At 42.4% G+C, this 19,710-nt stretch overlaps 1 protein-coding gene across 3 annotated transcripts; it reads right to left on the reverse strand.

Moving 5' to 3' along the window:
* Positions 1-4,971: 4,971 nt before the first annotated feature.
* On the reverse strand, positions 4,972-19,502 carry LOC129831220 (cyclic AMP-dependent transcription factor ATF-6 beta-like). Of its 3 annotated transcripts, XM_055894386.1 has the most exons (17): positions 19,202-19,502; positions 17,604-17,683; positions 16,772-16,853; positions 16,319-16,378; positions 16,124-16,206; positions 15,730-15,916; positions 15,357-15,521; positions 13,041-13,198; positions 12,677-12,856; positions 9,382-9,464; positions 9,038-9,238; positions 8,445-8,552; positions 8,103-8,202; positions 7,847-7,914; positions 7,511-7,613; positions 7,293-7,377; positions 4,972-6,827 (listed from the first exon to the last, which is right to left on the reverse strand). In XM_055894386.1, exons 1-17 carry the CDS (start codon positions 19,272-19,274, stop codon positions 6,553-6,555), a joined length of 2,091 nt encoding a protein of 696 aa, XP_055750361.1. In that variant the 5' UTR covers positions 19,275-19,502; the 3' UTR covers positions 4,972-6,552. The 3 variants fall into 3 exon arrangements, with proteins under 3 accessions (XP_055750361.1, XP_055750362.1, XP_055750363.1); XM_055894387.1 differs by lacking the exon at positions 16,319-16,378; XM_055894388.1 differs by lacking the exon at positions 15,357-15,521.
* Positions 19,503-19,710: the final 208 nt, after the last annotated feature.

Here is a 19,710-nt window from a genome sequence, read left to right on the forward strand (position 1 = left end):
TCATTTACAAAATAGCCTCCAACACTCTACTCAGCAAATTGGATGCAGTTTATCACAGTGCCATCATTTTGTCACCAAAGCCCCATATACTACCCACCACTGCGACCTGTATGCTCTCGATGGCTGGTCCTCGCTACATATTCGTCGCCAAACCCACTGGCTCCAGGTCATCTACAAGTCTCTGCTAGGTAATGCCACGCCTTATCTCAGCTCACTGGTAACCATAGCAGCATCCACCCGTAGCACGCGCTCCAGCAGGTATATTTCACTGGTCATCCCCAAAGCCAACACCTACTTTGGCCGCCTTTCCTTCCAGTTCTCTGCTGTCAATGACTGGAACAAATTGCAAAAATCACTGAAGTTGGAGACATATATCTCCCTCACTAACTTTATGCATCAGCTGTCAGAGCAGCTTACCGATCGCTGCAGCTGTACACAGCCCATCTGTAAATAGCCCATCCAACTACCTGCCTCATCCCCATATTTGTTTTTGTTTTTCTGCTCTTTTGCACACCAGTATTTATACTTTCACATCCTCATCTGCACATCTATCACTCCAGTGTTAATTGCTAAATGGTAATTACTTCGCCACTATGGCCTATTTATGGCCTTACCTCGTTACTCCATTTGCACTGTATACAGATTTTTCTATTGTGTTATTGACTGTACGCTTGTTTATTCCATGTGTAACTCCGTTGTTGTTGTTTTTGTCGCACTGCTTTGCTTTATCTTGGCCAGGTCACAGTTGTAAATGAGGACTTCTTCTCAACTGGCCTACCTGGTTAAATAAAGGTGAAATAAATCAAAAAGAATAATACTTAAAAAAAAAAAAATCCTCAAGCGCTGTCAGGTTGGAAGGGGAGCGTCCAGGCTCCTGCTGGGCCACTCAAGGACATTCAGAGACTTGTCCCAAAGCCATTCCGGAGTTGTCTTGGCTGTGTGCTTAGGGTCGTTGTCCTGTTGGAAGGTGAATCCTTGGCCTCAGTCTGAGGTCCTGAACGCTCTGGAGCAGGTTTTCATCAAGGATCTCTGTGTACTTTGCTCTGTTTATCTTTCCCTTGATCCTGACCAGTCTCCCATGATGCTGCTACCACAATGCTTCACAGTAGGGATGGTAGCAGGTTTCCTCCAGACGTGATGCTTGGTATTCAGGCCAAAGAGTTCAATCTTGGTTTCAACAGACCAGAGAATCTTGTTTCTCATGGTCTGAGAATCTTTAGGTGCCTTTTGCCAAACTCCAACGGGCTGTCATGTGCCTTTTACTGAGGACTGGCTTCCGTCTGGCCACTCTACCATAAAGCCCTGATTGGTGGAGTGCTGCAGATATGGTTGTCCTTCTGGAAGGTTCTCCCATCTCCACAGAGGGTTCTTGGTCACCCCTCTGACCAATGCCCTTCTCCCCCGATTGATCAGTTTGGCTGGGCAGCCAGCTCTAGGAAGAGTCTTAGTGATTCCAAACTTCTTCCATTTAAGAATAATGGAGGCCACTGTGTTCTCGGGACCTTCAATGCTATAGAATTTTTTTGGTACACTTCCCCAGATCTGTGCCTCGACACAATCCTGTCTCTGAGCTTTACGGACAATTCCTTCGACCTCATGGCTTGGTTTTTGCTCTTTTGACATGCACTGTCAACTGTGGGACCTTATATAGACAGATGTGTGCCTTTCCAAATCATGATCAATCAATTGAATTTACCACAGGTGGACTCTAATCAAGTTGTAGTAACATCTCAAGGATGATCAATGGAAACAGGATGCACCTGAGCTAAGTTTCAAGCCTCATAGCAAAGGGTCTGAATTCTTATGTAAAAATGGTATTTCTGTTTTTTATTTTTAATACATTTGCAAAAATGTCTAAAAACCTGTTTTCACTTTGCATAATGGTGTATTGTGTGTAGATTTGAGGAAAAACGTTTTTTAAATCCATTTTAGAATAATGCTGTAACGTAGCAAAATGTGGAAAAAGTCATGGGGTCTGAATACTTTCTGAATCCACTGTTTGTAGCACATGTATCTGATGCTGTCTGGCCAGAAATAGTATGACATGCCATACTCTTTTTGTCCAGACAGCATCAGATACATGGTTTACACATACTGAGACAGAGGGGTGCTGTTTTGCTCGATCGCATGCTTTATCTGAGATTGATGCATCTTTCTGCCGGTGTGCGTCTCGGTCAAATAAATGATCAATATTTATGTATTTATTTATTTGTACGGGCAAGGAGGTACAGTAGGGCGGGCCAGGTCCCCTAAGGCCTGCCCTTAATGCCGACATGTTTTCATGCGTTCCGGTACCCCAGTTTACACCCCTCTCATTCTCACTTTTTATTCCGGCACCCCCCGATTTATAAATCGATTTCATTGGGGCAGTTCCCCCTCAGCAAATAGCTGGAAAAGAAATCCAAGCAATGTTCGCATGGCCTATGCACCCACGGAGACAGTGCTGCCTGGCAGTCACAGAGTAGTAAGTAACTGAACAGCTTGTTTTGAATAATATAGTTTTTAAATAGTAAAATGTACACATTTACTACACGTTTATGAGCATTTAAAAACAATCCATGAATTATGTAATATATATATTTTTGTAAATAAAAATAAATAAAATTGGGGCCAATCACAAGTGGGGCACCGCCCCAAACACCCTAATGGGCGGACCGCTGCTGGTACAGTAGAGCACAGAGTAAACTAAAGAAACATAAAGTAGAGTTCTGTAAAGCACAGCAGAGTATAGTACAGTATAATTTACTGAATTGTACCCTCCTTTACTCTAATGTACTCTGTTGAACTAAACTGTTCTGTACTCTACTGAAATAAACTCTACTGTATTGTACTCTACTGAATTAAGCTGTACTGTACTCTGCTGTTCAAATTTATGAGCCTAGACGTCTATTATTTGTTAAGATTTGGTCTAGTCCTGATCGACCAAATGTGTAGTTGTTTGGGGGCTGAACTCATTAGACTAATACCCAGAATGCTTTGCATGCGTTTGTTTTTACATTTAGACCATTAGGCAGACGCTCTTATACAGAGCAACTTAGTCAGGTGCATTCAACTAAGGTAGATAAACAACATATCACAGTCATAAAATAAATAAATACAAATCTGTAAGCGTTACTGAGAATGTAATTGTAGTTTTTATCCAGGTGTGTGTGTGTGTGAGAGAGAGAGAATATTTCCTACTCCAAGAAGCTATACTACAATGCGATCTAAAGAGAATCATTGGAATGTTCTGGAGGCAGAATTGCTATCGCCCCTAAGGGTTAGGGTGTGTCACCCCCATCCATACTTTTTCAAAGCCAAAACACTCTCCTTTGAACCTATGACTTTATCAAAATTGGTTGTAGTCGTCCCTCTTTTCCCATGTTTTCTGAGCCAAAAGTATATTTTATTACCTCCAAAATAGAATAAAATGTTTTCAAAAACGAAAGTAGTATTCCCTGCAGTCCATTCAAGTGACCAGACAGAAATGTCTCCAAATGGTATGGACTATTCTGAGGTCCTGTAAGGGTCTAACATGGAGATGTATTTTTTGGTCATACAACCCCACCATCAAAGACTGGGGTCTGATTCACCCAGAAGGCACAATGCACAGAACTCAAGTGCCCCCTAGCTGGGAAAGATGTCTGATGAGGACAAACATTTTGAGTCTCTCAGTAGTATTAACCTTTACCATTACGCTCTTTGTTATCCATAAAGCCTGATGAGCAAGAAAAGACAGAAAAATAACGCATTTGACTGATTAATTTTTGACTCATTTTTCTGAATACCTCAGGAATAGGATATGTGAGTGTGTGAGCTGAGCATCAACTTTGTCACAGGGTGCAGGAAGCCCCACCCGGCATCTCGCTCTCATTTGCCTCAGTCATCTGCCTTCTGCTTTACAGCTAGGCATTACTTCAGCAATTAGGCCCCTGGTTCTCTGTCAAAGCAGTGCCCTGTCCTCTGAGAATTCAAATACACTTCACCATCTCACGTCATCAGTCTGGGCTGAACATTCAACTACCTCAGCCTGTCCATGACTAATGATGGGTTCTTGTTCTTGCACTGAAAAACATAGCTGCCAGTCTATATGAAGCAATGTTTGTAGAAAACAAACAAAAAGGCAGCAGCTCAAACTTCTCATTCAGGGAAAGAGGACATTTTTAAAAGTTTTATTTATGAAAATTCATTTAAATAAGAAAAGACAGGTGGCGTTGAACAACATATGTACATTGTACGGAAGAGTATTACAAGTGAAGAGTAAAAAATAATAAACAGCAATGGGTGGTGGTACTTGGATTTTTAAAAAATTGCACGATAGTAAAGAATAAAGTGCCAATATTTTGAGAATAAAGTCAAAATGTTAAGTTAAATTTCAAGATTAAAGTAGGAGATTTGGTTAACAGCATGTCTCCGTGACTCCCTGTTGCTGTGCGCGTCACCAATGAAAAGCCTGCAGTTAGATGACCTGGTGAAACTATACTTTAGAATTGGCTTCAGTAACATGGATATCCTCTCTTTTAGCACATATAATAAGAATAATAATAAGTATTAGGGCCTCGAAAAGGTTGTGCCACAGATTATTTTCAGGAGGAGGAAACGTGGTTACATACATAGTACTTCTCTACATATCATGCAAAAAATGATAATCCAAGTACCACCACCCGTTGCTTTTTATTATTTTTTACTCTTCACTTGGCCCTAATACCCTTCTGTAACATTGCTTCCATTATAACCATCGATTTTCATGCTTAAAGTTTTGCTGAGTGTGTACATATGTGTGTGTGCGGTGAGTGTGTTTGTGTGAGACAGTGAATTGACATGTAAATGAAAAGGGGATGTCTTTGGTCTGACACCTCACATACATGACTAGTAGTATTGTGTTCCTGTATTTCATTGGCTAAAGTAAGGTCTGAAATATAAATAAGACTACAAAGAGACCCCTCAACACCCCTAACAAAACTTGTACAGTTTCATATCCATTTATTTTAATAATAATAATTCTACTTTTATATTTCAAAAATATTTTAAAAAACATGGGTGGTATTCCCATGAGAACAGCATTATTATCTCAAACATACACACGTGCCGAAGAAGTGTGTGCAGTGCTTCAGGCAGAGAAAGACAGACAAAACATACCAAGAGTTCACAGAGAGTTTGCAACTAAAGAAAATGTCTTCACATCTCATTGTAGATTCAGAAACCACTTTTGGTCAGAAGACTCAGGCTGACTGCATTTTGGGGGGGCAGGGCGACGACCACCAAAAGAAAAACAACTGAAAACGATGCTTACAGTTCACTGGAATTACTTCACATATACTGTGTATGAGAAACAATCAATTCTATAATTTCAGAGTAACTGGATGATTCTGGCTAAAGTGTCAGTAATTGCTGATGACATTGAGAATTTATTCAGATGTTAATACATCCTAGGTTTGTTTCTGTACTATCACAGCTGTTGCTGTTCTCCATAATGACATGGAGATGCAGAAATCTTGCAGCTGATCCATTTGTAAGTGAGAAAATCACCTGTATATAGAAACACACAGTATGATCAAGGTGATGGTCTACATTCAATGCAAATATATTTAATCCATCCATGTACTTATTTATTACTGTATTCACTTCTGGAACATAAGAACAGCAGGTTTGTGCCCATAAGATGCAGAGGTTTAGAAGACAGAGCAAAATATAGGTATGAATTTAAAAAAATAACTCAACAGCTACCATTTATATTTACAACCAATAAACTCAAGTTAAATAATCCTCATACAAATCCAAACACATTTGACATAAAATAAACAAACAAAAACCAAATCTAAGCTGACAACTAGCATCTGACCTGCATTTCCTGCAGGAGCCCTCGGAATGGAATTTCAATGGAAAGCGATTAAAAACAAATATACAGACAACCTCTACAACAACAAAAAAATGAAACCACGAGCAGTCCATTCTACCATTAGCTGCATATACATTTCAGTGATTAGTTCTACGCTATGTCTTAGTGCAGTGAACTGCCAGGTCTATGTTTTGGGCAGGTTAAAAAAAAAGTATATATTAAGAAATGATTTAGTTAGGAGCCCATTGGTAAACTTTTAATCCTAGAATGTAAAAAAATATAAATTAAAGAGGGTGTCAAGTGGCATGAGGTTATATAACGTGGGTGATGGCATAGCCTTTTAGGTTTGCTTTGTTTTAATAATTTTTTTCTTTAAATTTTATTTCACTTCTTCAATATAAAAACAGAACAGGTTTGCAAAGTGGGTTTTACTCATTGGTCTATTAGTATATTGAGTCTTCAGTAGAATAAACACATTTGCTTTGAGTTGCTGAGACAACGTTTCAACATCGGGGCACCGTAAGGTCATTGTTAAACATCTGTTTCAATTAGTACAGATGGCCTCCGTAATTCCATAACAGATTTGCCTCCTACAACCTTTCAACTCTCCCTTATTAAGTTCTCCTCCCCATCTAACTTCACCTATTCGATCTCCCATTACCCTCTCTGTCCCGTTTTCCGCTACCTCTCCTTTCTCCTCTAATCCCCCTCTCAATTGTTCACCTTCAATAACCTCAAACCTGGCCCCCCTGGCTGATGTAATACTCGGCCTCCCGTCTTCTGATAGCTAAGGGTTGCCGTGGAGACTCCGCTCTGCCGGTGTGGGGATGGTGGCGGCCTCGGAGGGAGGTGTGGTTGCTGTGGTGATGGTGGGCGGGGGGAGCAGGAGGGGGGTCGCGGAGGGACGGGGGAACAGCGGAGGCTTTGATGGGGATGATCCGGGTGTCCATGACCTCACAATCCACCTGCATCATCATCTCATACCCCTGGGATTTGTTATATAAACTCTCTGTGGGAGGGAGAGAGAAAGAAAGAGTGCAACGTAAAAAAAGAGACAGACACTGACAGGGAGACGGGGAGAGGAGAGTGTACAATAGATAGCCTTTATCTGTCTAACTAAATAACAAAAAAAGTGTTTAATTGTGAATATTGACTGGTACTGTACACCGGATAGGTGCAGTGAAATGTGTTGTTTTACAGGGTCAGCCATTGTAGTGTGGCGCCCCTGGAGCAAAATAGGGTTTATTCGGGCACATAACACATAATTGTGTTGACAATTTTACATAATACGTACATTTAACGCAAACGAAATTCATCATTCAAAGATCTCCATTGCCCCCATTACGAGGGCATCTCAAGAAGTTATATCTGACAATATATCTGACAAAGTGTACAGCAGTGCAATGGGGATATAATTATGCATAATTCTAATCCGCTGATAGTTCCAACTAGATATCAAGAAAAACAGACTCACCGTTGACAGACATAGCCGGCATCACAAGAGACATTTTGGGCCGTGTGGTCTTGTTGTGGCTGATGGCAGGCAACAGCAGGTGATCCTACAGACAGAAAGTACGTTCAGAAATGTCAGGACATATTTGTTTAGCATTAATGCGAATGACACCCAATGTCCGTTTTTATTCACACTCGGTTTCACTTCCATAGAGGTTTGGTGTTGCTGTTCTGTCTTACCCGTCTGAAGGAGACCACGTAGAAGGTGTCCTCCCGCCGGTCGATGGCGTCCATGAAGTCACTGTAGCTGATCTCGGGACCGGCAGGGAACACTTGTATCTGACTGTGAGAGACAGCAGGGAAGTTGGGCCAAGACAAATAGCAATAATATATATATATATATATATATATTTTTTTTTTTTAAAGGTCACTCATTCCAGCAGTGTTCTTCCTCAGTGGATACAAATACCACACTTGGTTTAGTATGGTACAAGTGAACATGCAAAAGTCAACGAATCAAATTGAAGCATGAACAGCCACTGTTGACTACTGGGAAATGTGGTCTACGACGGTTACCTCTCGATGGAACGATGGGTCTGTATGGGAAGATATCTGGAGAAGTTGGTCTTCCTTAGCTGTGCTTTCTGTAGAAAAGGGAAGGGAAACAAGTATGATGCATGTGTGTACCCAAACAATACACATGAACACCAACTCTAACAAACAGGTCGTTCAACACACGAGAGGTTATCCTGCGTACTCACCTGCGCATGTGAACTTGAAATACTAAGAAAATATGATCGCATACAGAAATACTAAGTAGATGAAACCACACCTGCGCTATTTTAGCTTTTTTCACCATCTTTGGCTTCCCTCCAGACTTCTTCCTGTCGATCTGGTGCCTGTGAACCCATCCTCTCAGCTCATCCGCCAGCCTGAAAGAGGACGTGAAACAGTCAGCTACAGTCAAGATGAGTACACAGATAATGTACTAATAACACATACAGTTGGAGCTATGATATTATACACCGCCTCCTTTCAACACAGATATGAGAACACAGTAGATACTGTAGATACAGTAGCAATATCATATTTGCATAAATGTGGTGAGAGATGGGATGACAGAGAGAGAGACAGAGACAGACTCCTGAGTTGCGACCATAGCAGCCCCGCTGACCTGAGGGACTCGGAACGGTTGAACTGCCTGCAGTCATTGGAGGTGAAATAGCGGTCGATGTCCTGCAGGACCAAATCCTTCACGTCGCTGAACACGTCACTCAGGTTCCTGAAAATAGCCAAACACGTAATACAGAATGAAACAGCAACTTTGAACAGATTCAACACCCTCCTGAAAGCCTAATCAGTATATCACTAATATTCAATGGAAAACTAGTGCTTTCAAGGGCACAAGTCCTTAAAGAGAAGTAAACATGAAGTAAACACTTAACAGGCAAGTAGTATGTGGACATCGTTCATTTTATGACAGCCTGTTACATACTTCCAAGATCAGACCAGTATGACTGCATTCTCGATTATTAGACTGCATGCAAATCTTCTGCTCAGCTGAAACACGGTCTTGTTCTCTAAGGGCGTTCTACTTGGCTGAAGCCATGTTTGCAAAGTCTCATCAATTAGAACGATTGGTAGATGCATGATTGCATGTACGACCCACATGGGCAGCAGTCGCAGATGGCTGTGAAAAGAACACAATGAACAGGCTCACCATCATGGATATGCAGAATGAACTATGAATTGGACTTTATTACCCACCTAAACTGGTATGAATCAGTGGATTCCCTCTCCACCTCTCCTCCCTTCCACCCATCCTCTCCTCCTTCCACCTCCTCCTCAGGATCCATCCTTTCCTCCACTCTGCTGTGTTCCTGAGCCGTCTCAAACTCCAGGAGACGTCTTCCTGCGTGAGGCACCACCTCCTCCTGTAATCCCGTCTCCAGCTTCCTGTCTGTGATGCTGGAGGAAAACATTTGGTCAAAATCAAACATTAAATCATGGAGTTACGCACATGACTCTTTAAAACAAAGGATTTGTTTTGGACAATTTGCCAATCGTTAACACTTCATTGAATGGCAGTGACTATGAACAGTGACTTTTACCTGACAGGGCCGAAACTGAAGGTCATGAATAGTAGCACTGCCATGACGCAGACGGCCCTCTTATTGTTACCAGACTCACTGCCCTGGAACACAGAGAGAGGAGAGTTAACACACAGTGTACACACGCAAGTACAAACACGTATCCTCAATGACCTCTTTGAATGTATCCCTAGTCATTGCTTTAACAGACAAATCTTAACCACATTCTTAAGACTTTCATTTAGAAAGATGAATTGAAAGTAATGCAGTCCATCCAGTCCATTAGGGAAATCCATCTCTGGCTCAGTAATGTAATTGCCGAACACATTTGCTTAAAGCTGCGATTATGTCACTTTTTAGTCGACCCGACCAAATTCACATAGAAATGTGAGTTATAGATATGTCATTCATATTGAAAGCAAGTCTAAGAAGCGGTAGATATGTTGCATGTGCACCATTTCTATGCTTCCCTCAAGTTTCATTTTTGCGTCTTTTACTTTCGGTTTTGTACAGTCGTGGCCAAAAGTTGAGAATGACACAAATGCTAATTTTCACAGAGTCTGCTGCCTCAGTTTGTATGATGGGAATTTGCATATACTCCAGAATGTTACGAAGAGTGATCAGATGAATTGCAAAGTCCCTCTTTGCCATGCAAATGAACTGAATCCCCAACAAACGTTTCCACTGCATTTCAGCCCTGCCACAAAAGGACCAGCTGACATCATGTCAGTGATTCTCTCGTTAACATAGGTGTGAGTGTTGACGAGGACAAGGCTGGAGATCACTCTGTCATGCTGATTGAGTTCGAATAACAGACTGGAAGCTTCAAAAGGAGGGTGGTGCTTGGAATCATTGTTCTTCCTCTGTCAACCATGTATACCTGCAAGGAAACATGTACTGTCATCATTGCTTTGCACAAAAAGAGCTTCACAGGCAAGGATATTGCTGCCAGTAAGATTGCACCTAAATCAACCATTTATCAGATCATCAAGAACTTCAAGGAGAGCGGTTCAAATGTTGTGAAGAAGGCTTCAGGACACCCAAGAAAGTCCAACAAGCGCGAGGACCGTCTCCTAAAGTTGATTCAGCTGCGGGATCGGGGCACCACCAGTACAGAGCTTGCTCAGAAATGGCAGCAGGCAGGTGTGAGTGCATCTGCACGCACAGTGAGGCGAAGACTTTTTGAGGATGGCCTGGTGTCAAGCAGGGCAGCAAAGAAGCCACTTCTCTCCAGGAAAAACATCAGGAACAGACTAATATTCTGCAAAAGGTACAGGGATTGGACTGCTGAGGACTGGGGTAAAGTCATTTTCTCTGATGAATCCCCTTTCCGATTGATTGGGGCACACGGAAAAAAGCTTGCCCGGAGAAGACAAGGTGAGCGCTACCATCAGTCCTGTGTCATGCCAACAGTAAAGCATCCTGAGACTTGCTTCTCAGCCAAGGGAGTGGGCTCACTCACAATTTTGTCTAAGACCACAGCCATGAATAAAGAATGGTACCAACACATCCTCCGAGAGCAACTTCTCCCAACCATCCAGGAACAGTTTGGTGATGAACAATGCCTTTTCCAGCATGATGGAGCACCATGACATAAGGCAAAAGTGATAACTAAGTGATATTGACATTGATCCCATTGAGAACTTGTGGTCAATCCTCAAGAGGCGGGTGGACAAACAAAACCCCACAAATTCTGACAAATTCCAAGCATAGATTATGCAAGAATGGGCTGCCATCGGTCAGGATGTGGCCAGAAGTTAATTGACAGCATGCCAGGGTGGATTGCAGAGGTCTTGAAAAAGAAGGGTCAACACTGTATATATTGACTCTTTGCATCAACTTCATGTAATTGTCAATAAAAGCCTTCGATACTTATGAAATGCTTGTAATTATACTTCAGTATTCCATAGTAACATCTGACAAAAATATCTAAAGACACTGATGCAGCAAACTTTGTGGAAAATTAATATTTGTGTCATTCTCAAAACTTTTGGCCACGACTGTACACCAGCTTCAAACAGCTGGAAATACAATATCTTTGGGTCAGGGCCTAAAATGAAATTTTTGGGCACTGTGGCAGGTAGATGAGAAGAAAAAAAATCAAACAGCCACTCAGATTTTTTTACCGGGCTAAATATTTCCCCCCCATAATTACAGCAAAAAAATGTAAATTAAAAACAGAATAGATGACCATGATTTGTACTGTTTCTAAAACAATGTATTAGTAAAAAGTAATGTGGTATATTGTTCCATTTCATTTAATTTGAATCAAAATATCAGAAGAGACCATTTCAGCTGCGCCTATAAGGACGGGAGGTTACTGTGGTAATGGGGCCACTTGAGTCGTGTCACGTAGGTCTGTGTGGGAGATTTGGGATCTGACTAGGGCATCTCTTCACTATCAGTTGAAGCAGCAGACTCAAACTAATTTTGAAAAACAACCTGGCTTGTGAACAAAACAATGTAAATAGCCAAGAAACACAAAGACATGCCAGCAGCATTCCACCCTGCATACCACTGCTGGCTTGCTTCTGAAGCTAAGCAGGGTTGGTCCTGGTCAGTCCCTGGATGGGAGACCAGATGCTGCTGGAAGTGGTGTTGGAGGGCCAGTAGGAGGCTCTCTTTCCTCTGGTCTAAAAAATATCCCAATGCCCCAGGGCAGTGATTGGGGACACTGCCCTGTGTAGGGTGCCGTCTTTCGGATGGGACGTTAAACGGGTGTCCTGACTCTCTGAGGTCATTAAAGATCCCATGGCACCTATCGTAAGAGTAGGGGTGTTAACCCCGGTGTCCTGGCTAAATTCCCAATCTGGCCCTCAAGCCATCATGTTCACCTAATAATCCCCAGTTTACAATTGGCTCATTCATCCCCCTCCTCTCCCCTGTAACTACTCCCCAGGTCGTTGCTGCAAATGAGAACGTGTTCTCAGTCAACTTACCTGGTAAAATAACGGTAAAATAAAAAAAATATATAAAAAGACAAAGTCTCACTTTGTAGACTTTAGAGTAAATTAGACCAACTTCTATGCACAGCGCCTCCAAAAATGAATCAGCACTTCATTCAGAGCGCACAACTCTCCTGGTGGGAGGTGGGATATAGGATTTGTATTTCTTTGTTTGATTAGCAGCTATGAAACAAAACAGCAGAAACACTTTGAAAACAGCTACTGCAGCATTTTTCTACAATAAATCGCAACTAGCACATGAGCTCATACTTGACTTCTGACTATTTAAAAAGAAAAATATTTGGAAATGTAATGCTCGCACTGTAGAGCCCTGCAAATCTTCCCTCCCGCTCCACCCTCCCACCCCGTACCTCTTTCCCGACAAGCCTCTCCCTCAGGGCCTGGTTCTCCCTGCGGAGGCGCTCGTTCTCCTGCTGCGCCTCCCTCAGCTGCCCCTCCAGGTTCTGCAGGTACTCCTTCTTCTTCTTGCGTGACTGGAACGCCGACTCCCGGTTCTTGATCATCCTCTGCTGCCTCTTCATCACCTTCATCTGTGACACGGCCGTTAGGGGAAAACGCATGAAAGTGAATTATGGCAGAAGTTGTTAACAGCAGCTGATGGCACGCCGTATGATCCGACAGTGAAGACTGAGGTAATACAACAGTTGAAGAAGAGAGTGAAAGAGGCTAAATCCTACTCACTGACTGACTGACATGCGACTGACAGACACTCACATCAATGCCATTGCTCCCTGGCAGAGAGGACGCTGGGACTATGGGTTTGCTGGGGAATGGGGCTGTGGGGCTATGGCCGTGAGGCATGGTGGGAGAGACAGGCTCCATTTTGACGATGGCTGGAGTGGACCCCAGACAGACAGACTGGGAAAGCACCACTAAGGGAGGAAAGGAATGGGACATCACTTAGCTATTACATAACCATGCCATTACATAATAAATTATCTTACCAGACAGACACACTAAAATCCAGAATATGGGTAGTAAAAAAGAAAAGAAAAAAAGACTGATATATAAATAGTTTCTCTTCTTTTTACCCCCTTTACCTCCCCAACGGACTCGGGAGAGGCGAAGGTTGAGTCATGCGTCCTCCGAAACATGACCCGCCAAACTGCGCTTCTTAACACCCGCCTGCTTAACCTGAAAGCAAACACCATTCACCTGACGACCGAGGTCACCCTGCAGGCGCCCAGCCCACCACAAGGAGTCGCTAGAGTACGATGAGCCAAGTAAAGCACCCCCGGCCAAACTTTCCCCTAACCCGGACAACGCTGGGCCAATTGTGAGCCGCCCTATGGGACTCCCGATCACGGCTGGTTGTGATACAGCCCGGGTCTATAGTGACACCTCTCTTTGACCGCTGCGCCCTCGAGAGGCCCCTATAAATAGATTTCTAATCAACAATCGTTGCAGGAATATACATCGACAGGTATTGTGTCGCTTTGAGCATGTACACACACACACACACACACACGGACAGACAGAGTAACTCTAAATAAAAAATATATATTCATGGATCCCCTTTAATTAACTTCTTATGGCTGCAGGGGCAGTATTGAATAGCTTGGATGAAAGGTGCACAGAGGTGCCCAGAGTAAACGGCCTGCTCCTCAGTCATAGCTGCTAATATATGCATATTATTATTAGTATTGGATTGAAAACACTCTGAAGTTTCTAAAATTGAATTATGTCTGTGAGTATAACAGAACTCATATGGCAGGCAAAAACCTGAGAAAAAATCCAAACAGGAAGTGGAAATTCTGAGGCTGGTGGATTTTCAACCAAGCTCCCATTGAAATCCCAGCGAGATATAGATGAGTTTTCACTTCCTACGGCTTCCACTAGATGTCAACAGTCTGTAGAACTTTGTCTGATGACTCTACTGTGAGGGGGGCCGGATGAGAGGAGAATTAGTCACCACTGCCATGAGGTGACCATGCTTTGACCATGCGCGTTCACATAAGAGGGAGCTCCGTTCCATCGCTCATCTGAAGTCAATGTAATTCTCTGGTTGGAACGTTATTCAAGATTTATGTTAACAACATTCTAAAGATTGATTCAATACATCGTTTGACATGTTTCTACTGACTGTTACGGAACTTTTGGACATTTCGTCACGTTTTAGTGAACGCGCTTTGTGACTTTGGAATTGTTAACCAAATGCGCTAACAAAAGTAGCTAATTGGACATAAATAACGTACATTATCGAACAAATCAAGCATTTATTGTGGACCTGGGATTCCTGGGAGTGCATTCTGATGAAGATCATCAAAGGTAAGGGAATATTTATCATGTAATTTCTGGTTTCTGTTGACTCCAACATGGCGGCTAATTTGACTATAGTTCTGAGCGCTGTCTCAGATTATTGCATGGTTTGCTTTTTCCGTAAAGTTCTTTTGAAATCTGACACAGCGGTTGCATTAAGGAGATGTATATCTATAATTCCATGTGTATAACTTGTATTATCATCTACATTTATGATGAGTATTTCTGTTGAATAGATGTGGCTATCACTGGATGTTTTTGGAACTAGTGAACGTAACACGTCAATGTAAACTCAGATTTTTAAAAAATATAAATATGAACTTTATCAAACAAAACATACATGTATTGTGTAACATGAAGTCCTATGAGTGTCATCTGATGAAGATCATCAAAGGTTAGTGATTAATTTTATCTCTATTTGTGCCTTTTGTAACTGCTATCTTTGGCTGGAAAAATGGCTGTGCTTATTCTGTGGCTTGGTGGTGACCTAACATAATCGTTAGTGGCGCTTTCGCTGAAAAGCCTATTTGAAATTGGACACTTTGGTGGGATTAACAACAACCTTTAAAATGGTATAAGACGCATGTATGTCTGAGGAATTTTAATTATGAGATTTCTGTTGTTTTGGCGCCCTGCACATTCACTGGCTGTTGTCGTATCATCCCGTTACCGGGATTGCAGCCATAAGGAGTTTACCTCATGTATTCACCAAACGGTAAGCCTGGAAAAAGGTAATGTGTGAAAAATGGTCAGTCTGGTCCCAGGACTCACCAGGCCTGCTCTGGTCCATGCTAGGCAGGCTGTGCAGTATGAGGGCCTTGGCTGGACTGGGAGCCTGGGGGACCGGGAGAGCCGCTAAACACACAGGCCTGGGCTGGATGGAAGGCTTACTGCTCAGGATGGTACTGGCTTTGATGGTGGCCGCAGTGGGGTGAACTGGAGGGTGTGTGTGAGCGATAGAGAAAACAGTGTGACAGAGAGCATGAACGCGTGAGACTTAAAACCCCTCCCATGCACTATAAATGTCTAAGTACATTTGCATCAAAAGTACATGAAATATGAAGTCTGCTCTCTTGTGGCTGAAGTCTTTCCTGTGCAGCACGTACACCTACAGTATAGCTGACATCACTGTAGCAACACACACCTGTGGCAAGTGCGTCGATGCCATTGTTGGCTGCTGTATGGTGTTGCTGTGGCTGTGGGAGCAAATGGGACTGTGGTTGGGCCTGTGGCACAGAGGCCACCGTGACTTCACATGTGCCAAGTGGTGGCGACAGCACATCTCCAAACATATAAGGAGGTGTGGGCGGGTTCTCCCCTTTCACTGTGATCTGAATGGTAGAAAAAAGAGAGATGTGGAAGACATAAAAAATAAAATAAAAATTAAAGGCTTGGTTAGCTTTGTTGCACATCGGTTAGCTTTGACATACTCTAACTAGGCTAAGTAGTTTAGAGACTCTGAGATACAGTCATGCATCAATGTTACATAAGGTGCTTTTAGTAGTGTGATGTGGAAGCTGATCTCTGTCTGGACTGACCTGTGAGTCTGGGAGTGACGTCAGGGAGCAGTCTGAGGCCAGCGAGGAGGCAGGGGAGGGAGGCTCCGCCTTCACCCGGAACACTGGAACAGCACACACAAATTATTCAAAAAGACACAGTGAATGTTTCACATTCAAGGATAAACTAAGACACACACACACACACACGTAAGCAATAGCCAAAGAGGAACGTACACATGTCCACTGGCAAAGGCTGCGTTATGGTCATTTTATCTTTCAATACGGGACTGTCCCCTTAAGAGTGAGAGGAAGGCAGAGAGACAGCGGGGAGGGAGGGAGCAAGGTTATAAAAGTACACTACAACTGACGCTGAGCTACAATGACACCGTATTGATAAATTGAAGTGGTAGTGCATTAGGGAAGTATTGATGTTCACATAATTACATTTCCACTTATAGTTTGAGGTCAAACGGCTCGAAAGTCTACTGTACATAACTCCTACTTTAGCCTAGTACACGTTTGATCTTTAAAATAACATGGAGAAATCCTTAGGCCCATATCATTCATCTTATTATTTTGCTTTGTGGGCCTTCTATAGCAGTAATAACATGTCTAACACCACAACTAATACTTTGAAAAGGAAAACCTATTTTTATGCTTCCTGCCATGTTTTATTCATCTCTGCACCTGTGAGAAGGTTGTCGTCCAGGTGTCTCCACGGCGACGTGGGATTGTCGGGATCAAGAGTCAGCACGAGATCGTTGTCAAACTGCGAGGAAGCGAAGCACAGAATTAGGCCATCGCCTGGATTAGTCAGTAGGTCGACAGGGGGCACGCAATCGGTTTCCCCAACAGGCAATCAGCCCCATTATGGGCCGGCCCATCTCAGGCTCACTCAAGTTACCTTATTTAACGTTGGCATCACACACTGAACTCTCACCACTGCTAGCTAGTGTGTAACGCTGCCTGGCTGATTTATACTGATACTGCTCTCATAGAGCAAGAATAGGCAGATTGTCGCACTATTGCATTTAAACTTTATTTTACCAGGCAGGTCAATTAAGAACAAATTCTTATTTACAATGACGGCCTGGCAACCCTGAATGGACTGAGATGCTTGCATCAGATAGGTCTAGTCTTTATGGTCCAAATCTTCATTTGAGATACACTTGTGTAACAGACGTAATCCCAAATCAAGTCAATGGGAGATTTGAACCTCTGAATTACCTGTGTTGTTGGATCTCAAATGTGGACCATAGTGTTAAAGCAGATATGGAGATAACAGTGGTGGTTACCTCATATTACTAACAAACAAAACATTTCCAATGGTTGATTGTAGGGATGTAGATTGGAATAGGCCTCATGTTGAGTACACAGGGAATTAGGTCTAAATCATTGAAAGAGAGATTAGCGTCGGTCATCGGTTTGGATTAACTTCAATGTGGTGATACAACATGTGCAGTACAGTGGCCAGATAATACAGTCAGGGTCTGTGAGCAGAAACTCTTTTTGTCCTTACCGAGGTTTCATATTTCGGTCCTCTCGTGTACTCCCCGTCCTCTCCCTCCTCCATGCTCTCACACTGGTACAGACAGGCATCTGGGACAGACAGACCAATTAGTTAGTACTGTAGGAACATAATAATTTACAGACACGCTCAAGTCTAGTTGCTTGAGTGTCAGTTGCTATAGCGTTCGTAAAGCCTTATCACTGTCCCACAGCGACCTCTCGTCCTCCATGATTCCCCGTGCCTTATTTGGTTTGACAAGGGCTTGAAACACATGACTCGGACCTTTGAGCTAAAACAAGAAGAGGGATCTACTAGTAAATGATGGTCGTGATCATAAACACAACCCTTAAAATAAGCTCATGGTTTGATGCTTTTCTACACCCATTTTAAAGGGAAAACCGGTTTCATTCACAGGAGTCCAGTTTGGGATTTCTGGCTTTACAAAGAGAGGGAAATCTAAGCAGTGGAGGGGAAGCTGGCTTAAAATAGGATAGGATAGGATTTCAGCCCTGAGGTGGCCCAGCTTCAATAGCAGAGGGATCAGATACCAACCTGCTCTGTGCTGAGAATTGTTCCCCATTACTGTTGAATTTCAATTAGCCTAGGGATAGCAAAAGTCTTAGCTACTCATGAAAATAGTAGACCCCATTAACTAGAGGGCCAATTTATGAAATGAAATTGTAGTTCAAGCCTACATTATCGTGGGGTGTTTTTTTCTTGAAAGAACGCTGAAAGAATACTAAGTAGGCTATCCTTTACAACTACAAAACGTTTTCCAAAACTGGTTTGAATTCATACTACAGGCCTGTTTAAATTCTGTCTATCATAAAGAGTAAATGTAAAAGTTAAATCAGGTTCAGCAATCACAGGAAGTTAAAGTGATCACAGTTTACTGATTGCATGAGACAACCAAAGACTTAAGTATGCAAACTTGAGCATACAAAAGCAATGACCAGGGAGTCAGTAAAAAGGGGAAGTTATCTAAAATACAGTGCCCTACAATGAAAACAAGAAAGATGCAAATGCTACTGATTTTTAAAAAAGACAGATGCTCAGATATTCCAGACCACCAAAGCTAGCTATATTTTCTGTCTTCGGGTAGGCTAAGGCCTATGGTTGTTTCACATATTGCATACAGTTGTAATTCAGGTATTTTGGACTGATGGTATTTTCAGCTAGACTGTATCTTATGGAAAACAAAAGCTTGCCGAGCACAAGATTTTCTCGCACTAATACTAAACTAGCTAAAGCCCCATCTCATCTGTGCTTATACATTCACATGTCCGGCTTGCTGCCCAGTGTACAAATATAACGTTAGCTAGTCATTGACACACCCACGAAAGAAACCAAACCACCCCCAACTGCGCATCATTCTACCACCAACTTTCATATTTTGATTTTTCGCATTTTGTTCCCTGTGTCAACCTGTTAAGGGTAGGGTTAGTAAAGGGAATATGCATAATCAAATTCACGCGTTCGTGATAAGCTGAAAGTCGCGTTAGCAAGCTACAGTAGCAGATCATTTTAACTACGTAGCTAGCTAACGCATCCATGCTTCCCAGGTGGTAAACATACATTACAGTAACGTTACCATTTATATACCTTACCCCAATCTTCGCTTGTCAGAAGGTTATCAGCGAAGAAACGACTTTCCAAATCAGATAGTAAATCCGTAGTCATAGCCACACAGCCAAAGGCGTTTGTTGGGGGGGTGTAATCACTAATAAATTATATCAAACAAAAAAGATAAATCCGCGAAATCGATTTTACAGCGAATGAAGCTTCAATTTGCGATTGGGTCCATCGAAACATTAGATATTGTATTTATTTTGTTTCATAATAACCATTCGGTCCACAGCACCATCTCGCATTTGATTACATCCAGACACGGAAACGACATTTCCGGCAAAAGCCCGTCCCATTTTCAATGCAGGATCCAATCAAAGCAACGATTTGTTAGATAGATTTTTCAATCGACCTGTCCAGTAATAGTATTACTATTTACTAATCGTAAACAGTTGTGGGTGGTCAGAAAGCAGATGTTAAAGGTGATTCCGCCCACTCACGCATCAGAATTTTGAGAGACATTAAAAATATCAAATACTAGACATGTAAT

The sequence above is a fragment of the Salvelinus fontinalis genome, chromosome 32 (genome assembly GCF_029448725.1).
Source record: "Salvelinus fontinalis isolate EN_2023a chromosome 32, ASM2944872v1, whole genome shotgun sequence".
NCBI classification, from domain to species: Eukaryota; Metazoa; Chordata; class Actinopteri; order Salmoniformes; family Salmonidae; genus Salvelinus; species Salvelinus fontinalis.